At 49.8% G+C, this 9,511-nt stretch overlaps 1 protein-coding gene across 1 annotated transcript in view; it reads left to right on the forward strand.

Annotated features, from left to right (window-relative positions):
• Positions 1 to 706, forward strand: part of Synj (synaptojanin) — a 36,261-nt gene extending 35,555 nt beyond the window's left edge. Inside the window, exon 24 of the mRNA XM_077693391.1 lies at positions 51 to 706. Coding sequence (XP_077549517.1) covers positions 51 to 96 — 46 coding nt within the window. The 3' untranslated portion in view covers positions 97 to 706. The remainder of the gene's footprint in view (positions 1 to 50) is intronic.
• Positions 707 to 9,511: the final 8,805 nt, after the last annotated feature.

A 9,511-nucleotide genomic window follows, 5' to 3' on the forward strand; every position in this document is an offset into this window, starting at 1 on the left:
CGCCTCCGCAGACGGCCCCGCCCACCGGACCGCCCCCGGGCCTACCCCAGGCCCCGCCCATTCCATCTAGGCCTAAGGTCATGGCACCGGTTGTGATGCAGGCGGCAGAGGCCAAGCCCCCGCCCATCCCGGCGAGACTGAAGGCTGGTCCGCCAGTGATGACCAGGCCTAACTGAGCCATCTGGAAAGGTTTGGTCTCGGAGTGATAAGATAGTGATGCAAGAGAGGATTGTCGGAGACCCTGATAACAGCATTCCAGTCTGAGGCGCGCAGGCTCGTTACAACAGACCCACGCCCTACCAACGTGTTTCCGCGTGCTTTCCATGTAATAATGCAGGGAGTTTGGGTGCTTCCTCCGTGGAATTGCCGAGAATAATTTAAAGCAGGGCTTGCGAAGCGCAAGAGGTTGGTACCTAGTGGATGCCAGTGGCGTTGAAAAGGTGTCGCTAATGGAAGGGTTATGCAGTTTGACTTGGTGGTTTTGTTTGATCAGGTGTCCGAAATTTTTTGCGGGAGTCCTGCACACAAAACTGCCAGGTTTGAACGGACTTTAGCTTTTCGCCTGATTCCTTGCTTGCGCTTGGTGCGCATTTTTTTCTCGACTGGAATATGATCTGCTGTTAGCCGCTTGTAGCTCTCGGTGTTGCTGCCTGTGCGCCTATTTTTGTGTAAGCGTGTGGTCGTACTCGTTTTCTGGCCTTAAACACAGCGTCTTGCGCGATTCGCGCCGCTGTGTTTCTAGTCAGGCCAGTGCTAGCTTGGATTTAAGTGCATAGCATTCTTTGGACGCCCCTACGCAGAAAACTCCTTTTGGACCGCAAGATGCTCGTTGTGGGTTTTTTTTCTTCGTAACAAGTCACGCACACACTCTCTATATGTTTGTATATTTATATTTTTCTCGCTGAATTGTACTCGGTGCATGAGAACTTAATGTGATCTTATTGTTTCGGACTCTGTTCTTGAACAAGTTGTGTTTAGTAATTGCGCCTGTAAAAGAAATCGGTCGCTGTTGTGGCACGAACTGAAACAATTCCTATTTGTGGTGTGGGACTCGTTGGTTGCACTTAGTAATTGCATCCACGTTTCGCTGTTTTAAAAGAAGATCAACCGCTGTTCTGTAGCAGTTAATTTTTTTGCAGTGGAAGCTGAAATAATGTCAGTTTACAGTGCATGACGTCGCGTCGGTTGCGCTTGTACACTTTTTATTGTAGATCGTGGCTGTTGAGAACTACTTCGCTTCTTGCTTGGCTTGACTCCTATCGTATTCAGATAAATAATTAAACACTCGCTTGCCTTAAGTTAACTGCTTGTTGCTGCTGAGGTGTTGAAATTGTCTTGTTGAACGCTGCCATCTGTTCTGTGGTTCGTGCAGCTAGCTGCTTTTTGCTGTCTCTCTGGTGGTGTGGAACTAGGAGGGAAATGAATAACATCAATATCCGGGAGAGCGGCGTCTCTAGTCTTTCGAAAGCAGGGCAACCTGTCTGTGGTGTATACGTAGTGATCGTCGTCGGTGGTGTCTTCTAAATGTTAGCTCGCAGCACTCGCGAATACTCGGCACCTGTGCCCTTTTATTGAATGTGTCACATATGCGTCCCCTGCTGCTGCAATACTGTTGCGGCGGCGGGCAATAATATATACAACTGTGTAAAATATTCCTTACGTCATGTGTAAAATTGCGTACGTGCCGGGTCGTGAGCTCTGGTGATGCATTTTGCGGAAGGCATAATAATGGTCTAAGCTATTTAATTTAATTGGGAAACTTCGGAGTCACATTTTTTTTTCTTTTTTTTTTCCGGCCACTGAGTCATCAGAGGTTGCTGTTGCGGAATAAAATGTATCTTTATATTTTACGTGTTGTTTGTGTGTCTTCTTTTTGTGGCTGCCAGTGCACCTGATGTAACGTGTGAAGATACTTTTACTCTTGCTAATCTGTAATTGTACCAGTATGTGAAATTTTGTCAAACGTGGTATTATTTCCCATATCAGTGGGAGGGTTTGGACAATTGGTCTCATGCTAGGGTCGTCAGATTCTGTTCTGTTGAGGAAAGCGTATACGTTGGTTAGAATCCCTTTATTGTTGCGGATGTGATGCAAAGGGAGAGCACGTGTAGAGAGAGGAGACATCAGATGAGCTGTGACAGTGGGGCTGTTCGACCGTCTGTCTCAGACTTGCCTCAGATAGTCCGCAGGTAGTCCGATGCTTCGCCATTCCATAGAAATACGTTTTAAAAATGAATGCCGGATTGCTTCTCGGGAGTTGCGGCGAGTCTGAGATTGATAATCGAAGATCCCGAATGTCGCAGCTCATCTGATGCCGCTGCGGTGAGTCTTGGACTTGGAGCGGACTCCCGATAAAGCAATCCGGCATGAATTTTTCACGTATATTTCTATGGTGTGGAGAAACCTCGGTCTACCTATGGACTGTCTGCGGTAAGTCCAAGACCGATAGTCGAAAAGCCCCATTGGTTGTGGCGGTGCTGCTTGCACACCGCTGCCGATGTTGCTGGGGAGACGTCAAGTCAAAGCGTGGCTTGTCACAGCTGCCTCTGCCGACGCACCCATCGCACACTTACTATGTCCTGTCACGTATGCTTTGTAAAGTGGAATGTGCAGCCAATGAAGGTTGGCAAAAGTTCGACCAATGGCAATGAAATAAGGGTACTTGTCGACAACAAAAGGAATGACGGGCAGCTAGTCCACTGCTGAAGCAAGCAAACGCGACCACTGGGGTGGTTGGAATACAAAGCATGGTGTGTAAGTGGTGCGCGAGAAATGCCGTTGTGTGGGCTTTTAAAGCCAAAGCAGGGTGTGTGCATTGGGCTGAGATACTCAGCGTCCTGATGGTCCACCAATGGATCTTTCACAATTTTTTTTCTGTTTTAAATGACGGGCTTTGCAAATTTGGTAAAAAATTTCCAAGTGGTGTCAGCGCCATTGGGCTCGGCTGAATTTGTTTGTCATTGCTGACGCCCGTCCATGTGCCCACCTAAGTGGTTCGTTCCCGCTAAGTGGATCGGAGAGACATCAGGTGAACCCGGAAGTCTGAACAGACATTGTAATCGCCTAGAAAACGAGCACTGTGTGATGATACTGGGCAACGTCACCAGGTCGGTAGAGGCACCACATTGCGACATTCCATCTCCACATAGGTACAACCCCGTCAGTTCCTGTACGCACCCAGTGCAACCGACTGGTTAGCTTGGGACACTTCACTTTTTTACCATTTATCATTAAAGACTATTCTCTCTCTCTCTCTCTCTCTCTCTCTCTCTCTCTCTCTCTCTCTCTCTCTCTCTCTCTCTCTCTCTCTCTCTCTCTCTCTCTCATTTTTTACCAATTGCTAAAACAACTCCGTCGTTCAATCTCCGTCGTTCAATCGCGGGTACGTGTGAGGCTCTAACAGCCTTGGTTCGAGCCCCAGCAGTGGTCATCATTTTTTTCGCAAGACCAGTACTTCTTTTTACTGTGAAATGTTTATTTAGCTCCATTTGCGTGTTCTTTTTCTAAATAAGGGTGGTTTAGTATGTTTTCGGTCGGTCTGCAAAAATAAAAAAAGAGAGTTTGAAGATGATAATTCCTGAAGGTAACACACCCAAATGGAAGGCTCGGTCAATCGTCAGTGGTTGTGTGAACAGAAATGCCCTCAATTAGCGCCAGGTAACCGCACAAAATAATTTAAAACTGTGCGAAGCGTTTTTAAGCAAAAGTAAGAACAGCAGTCACTAACCCACATGCCTTCGCGCCAATGCACCACGGCATCTGAACGAACGTCCGTCGCAAGCGAAACCAAAACTGAACTGAACAACTCGTCGCGTAGAATACTCGTACACATAAAAAATTACCAAGAAGGCAGAGCAAAAAAACACCTCTAACGGCGTAGCGGTGCGCCGACACGCCTTATAAGCGTTAAAAAAGCAATGAAAAAAAAAACAAAAAAAAAAACGAGAGGCGTTTTGTCGCGCCATCTGTCGGGTTCGTGGCGAAGGATCCTGGGCGGCGCATGACCAGTGATGCCATGCCCGCGGAGATGCCATAGTCATGCGCCCGGAGAGCTCTCCGAAAAGGACCGGCGCGGCCGCGCCGGACCGGTTTTCCAACGACTCTCGCCCCGCGCCAGCGGCCGCGACGGCCTACCGGACCTTGCTGCCCACGCTCCCGACCGGCAAAATGAGTGAGAACGCCGTATTCCTGCACGCGGACCCTTCGGCCAGACCGTACGGCATCGACGACATCGTCGCAGCGATAACTGCGGTGGCGGACCTGAAGACCATCACCAGCATGGGGCCCTTTCAGTTTAATCACGTGTGGATGGTGACCTTCAGGACGGAGAAAGAAATGCAGCAGCTGGCATCGCAAACGGAGATCAAGGCCAAAGGGAGGAGGTGCCTGGTCATCAACCCCAACCAGCAGGAAAAAGAGGTCAAGATCCATTGGATGCCGCCCAAAGCCCCGGACGAGCTGCTCACACGACAGTTCGCCCGCTTCGGCCGAGTACTGCGCGTCGTGAGAGAAGGGTGGCGCCGCCCCGGCATAGAGCACATGACCAGCACCACCAGGGTGGTGCACATCATCCCCAGGGAGCCCAACTCGCTCGACGCAGTGCCGCATCAAGCCCTGATCAACGGGAGCCCTATACTGATCGACGTACCCGGCCGACCACCCATGTGCCTGCGGTGCCGCCAGATCGGTCACATCCGGAGGATGTGCACGACACCGTGGTGCCGCGCCTGCCGTTCGTTCGGACATTCGCAGGCAGACTGCTCGCAGTCATACGCAGCCAGGGCTAGGCAACCTGAGGCAGCGCAATCTCTAGAAGAATACATGGATGCCGAAGAGATGGCGGCCATGTCTGTGCCACTGACAGCAACCTCAACCCCGCCGAGCGAGGAGGAGCCCTCTCCGGCGGCCCTCACCCACCCTCCGGCAGTCGAGACGAGCCGGATCACCGCAGCGTCCAACACTACGGCGGTCGGCGGTGCAATGGGAAAAGAGGGAGTGCCGCAGGCTCACAACACCCTTTCCCCGCTGCCACAATGCGGCGACGGGGCCCACGAGAGCGGCGCGGCCGGCGAACTCAAGGAACCGGTCGCCGAGCGCGATGCTGAGGCTTCCCCGACCGTTGCCCCAACGCCTCCTGTTGCCCCGACCAACCCCAAGCCTACGGCGGACGCCGAACAGCGGAGTGAGGAGGCGAAAACCTCCGATGTGGAGGGAGAGGAGGCGGCCTTCCTGAACGACCAGCCAGGAGGGACCAGCTGTGACGACGCGGACGAGGAGCTCCCGATGAAGGTCGCCGCAGCACCGCGCACGGGAGTTGAGACGCGACGGAAGGCACGCGGGAAACACGGCGGTGCAGCCACCTCCAACCCAGGAGCGCAAGCAAGAAGGCAACAAGAAGGTGAGTTGGCCAAAAGTAGCTGCCTCCCTACAGAACACAAACACTAAAATAGACTCTTTACAATCCAAACAGGATAAGGTAATTGAGGAACTACGAGCCCAACTAGCCAGACAGAACAACGAAATCGAAAACCTCCGAAGACAGCTATCTGAAAAAGAAAAACGTAGCGAAAGCCCGCACAAAAGTCCAGCCATAAGCACATGCGCCTTTACCCCAAAGGACATGCCTGCCCCAATACCGCAACCTTCAGTTCCCCCCCAGCTGCTAAACGATCCCAGTGGCATAGGACTCTTCCTAGCACAAATGCAACAAGCTCTAAACAATAGGAGGGACCAAATACAGCAAGCTCTCCTCAACATGGCGAAATCAGCAGAACAGAAACAGCATAACGAGGCAAAGAGAAAACTCGAACAACAACAAAACCCAAGAGGAAGCAAACAACAAGCACTCGATGCACAGATAGAAGACCCTGAGGCAGACATCTCAGACAAAAATGAAGCACCGTAAAAAGGCCCCTAAATCAGAAAAATTAGAGATATGGCAATGGAACTGCAGAAGCATACGCAACAAGAAATGTTCCCTAGAACAATACATACAAAGCAAAGAAGAGAAGCCCGAAATCCTATGCCTGCAGGAAGTGGAATATATGACGAATATATTAGGTTACACCCGCATGGATATAACGAAAGACCTACGAGCGGCGATATACGCAAGAAAAGACATCACAACCATCAAGCATTTCTTAATGACCCGATCCCCATCGGCCAACTTAATAGAAATTGTTCCCAACGACAGGAAGAAAAGTTCCGTCTTTATTCTCAACGTCTATAGCTCACCCTCCAACGCAAGCGAGGATTTCTCAAAGCTCATGGGAGAAACCATGCTCAAGGTGAAAGGAAATAGACTGATAGCACTGGGCGACTTCAATGCACCCCACAGAGAATGGAACTACAATTTTAACTCTAAAAAAGGCGAAAACCTCCTCAACAACATGGACAGATATGGACTAGAATCCATAAACGATCCCAGCAGCCCCACCAGAACAGGAGGCATTAATAATAGAGACAGCTGCCCGGACCTCACCTTTGCTAAAAGCAGTGACCACCGTATAATATGGCACAACACTAATGAAAATCTGGGCAGCGACCATAACATCATCTGCGTCAGAACCACGTCAGACAACTACAAACTGCAACGAAAGCCTGCCAGAATAACAGACTGGGAAAAGTTCAGATCAGAACTGCCACTAACAGAAGATAGAATCCCAATCACCGACATCGATATTTGGAGCAAAGATCTAATTTCCAGACAAAGAAAAGTTACCAATACAATACAATGCGACGAGGAAACACCATGCGTGGACAACCATCTCATGAGCATATGGAAAAAGCGAGCCAAACTCATCAAAAGATGGAAGAGACAAAAACGAAACAAACGACTCCGAAAAAGAATCAAAAACATCACGAAAGAGGCGAAAGAATACGCACATAAGCTTTCCAAGCAAAACTGGGATGATTTCTGCGAAAACCTCAAGAACACTCTCAGCACTTCTAAGACATGGGCAATCTTAAGAAGTATGCTGGATCCAAACAACACCAAAAGAGAAAGCCAACATAGTGTAAAAAGATTAGCCCACACGTTCCAAGGCTCAAACGAGCAGCTTTTAGAAGCACTCAAGAGCAAGTTTGGAGACAAAGACACCCCGGATCACAGCCAAACCCAATACAAGGGCGCAAAGAACGACATCCTTGATCAGGACATCACCAAAGAGGAAGTCTTCGATGCAATAATCTCAGCAAAAAGAAAAGGCGCTCCAGGCAGAGATGGAATAACGAACAACATCATCAGAAACCTCGGTAATCAGCAGCTAGAAGAACTTACCGAATACATAAATGAACAACATTGGAAACGTGGCTCCATCCCACCGGAGTGGAAGCATTCGGAAATCACAGCTATTCCTAAACCAGGCAAAGAATTAGCAATCAACCATCTGAGACCCATATCGCTTACCTCATGTGCGGGCAAGCTTTACGAACGCATCATAACCAAACGGCTGTACAACTACCTAGAGGACAATGATCTCCTCCCATACAGCCTAATCGGCTTCAGAAAAGGCCTATCCACACAAGATGCCTTCCTGCTCTTCAAGGAAGAAATCCTTGCCAAAAAGAATAACAAAGACCAAATGCTTTTGACTCTAGACCTCAAGGGAGCGTTCGACAACGTTTCCCACGAGGCAATCTTAGAGGCCCTGAACAGTATAGGAAGCGGAGAACGGATCTACAACTTCGTCAAAGCTTTCCTTTCTAACCGAACTGCAACAGTAGGGTTGGGAAACCTGAGATCCGGCTGTTTCCAAATGCCGAACAGAGGCACCCCACAGGGTTCTGTTATCTCCCCCATACTGTTCAACATTACAATGATCAAGATTGCGGAAGCCCTAACCCGATTCACAGACATAGGTCACGTCATCTACGCTGATGACGTTACTCTATGGGTCTCCAAAGGAAACCTCCAACAGAAAACGGAACAACTGCAAGCTGCCGCAAACGTGGTTGTGGAAAAGGCAAGAGAGAACGGCCTCGAATGTTCACCTGAGAAATGCGAGCTCATCCGAATCTATCCAACAAAAGAACAACTACCTTCCCAAATCCAAATCGGAACAAAGACCATCCCAGAAAAAAAACAAATCAGAATACTAGGCATGATAATACAGAGCAACAACCAGATTGACGCCACGATGGAGAAGCTCAAGAAGACAACAACCCAACTTGCTGGGATTATCAGAAGAATTACAAGAATCCGCAGCGGCATGAGCGAAAAAGAGACACTCAGACTTGTCCAAGCACTCATAATCAGTAGAACCACATATAGCCTCCCTTTCCACATCACCACGAAAGCCCAAGAAGAACGGATAGAGGCAAACATAAGAACAGCATACAAGGCAGCTTTAGGTCTGCCTTTCTATGCATCAAGCGACAAACTATCAGCTCTAGGAATCTTCAATACCTTTCAAGAGCTAAGAGAAACGGTGCTAGTAGCCCAGAGAGAGCGTCTCAACAAAACTTCAGCAGGAAGAGCCATCTTGCGAAGAATCGGAACTCCACAAGAAAGAATCAGGCAAGACCGGATGACCAACATCACCCTAACTCAACGCAAAAGCCTGATCCCACGCCCCCTACCCAAGAACATGCACCCCAGCCTCCACAAAGACCGAAGGGCTGCCAGAATCAAATACCTACGGAAATCATTCCAGCACCAGAGCAACACAGTCTACACGGATGCAAGCAGAGGCGCAAACCGGAACTCAACAGCAGTAGCGGTGGACCACCTAGGCGAGCTAATAGACTGCATAACTATCAAAGACTTAGACACCGACGAAGCGGAGACAAGCGCCGTCCTACTAGCCATAAGATGGGGCGAACACAACGACCAAGCGCTGAACATCCTCACGGACTCAAAAAGAGCCATTCTAAACTTAGCGGCAGGCAGAGTTCCCAAGTCCACAGAGCGGATTCTTCCTGCAACCCTGAAGCATAAGCACACCATCATTTGGTGCCCCGGTCACGAGGGGCTAGACGGAAACGAGATGGCCGATGAGGTAGCGAGGTTCCTAACGTACCGCGCCGAGTCAGAGCACTCGTACAGTCTTCCCCCTCCTGAATCCCACCAAGAACTCCTTGCCAGGCTTCGTCTCAGCAGGCAGAAGTTTCCCCCTCCACACAAAGGCCTTAACACCTACGAAAGCCAAACACTAAGGAAAATTCAAACGAACACCTTCATCCACAAGTCTAGACTTGCTCTGATGTTCCCGAACACCACAAACGAACACTGCAAAAAATGTGGAGAGGTGGCAAATCTCTTCCACGCATCCTGGGGATGCCCCGTTATATGGCCCCCGGAGAACGCCCACGAACCCAACACACTAGAGACATGGGAGGCAGCCCTGGCCAACTCCGCCCTCGGGACTCAGCGAGAGCTGATCCGGAGAGCGAAAATCGGGGCAGCTGAAACTGGGGCCCTGGAAAGAGGGCTCCACTCACTTCTCTAGCCCCACTTCCCCTTCCCTTATCCCCTTTCCCATCAATAAAGTTTACTGACTGACTGATGCCC

This window comes from Haemaphysalis longicornis, unplaced genomic scaffold (genome assembly GCF_048455015.1).
Source record: "Haemaphysalis longicornis isolate Haplotype H1 unplaced genomic scaffold, Haemaphysalis longicornis Haplotype H1 scaffold_12, whole genome shotgun sequence".
Lineage (NCBI taxonomy): Eukaryota > Metazoa > Arthropoda > Arachnida > Ixodida > Ixodidae > Haemaphysalis > Haemaphysalis longicornis.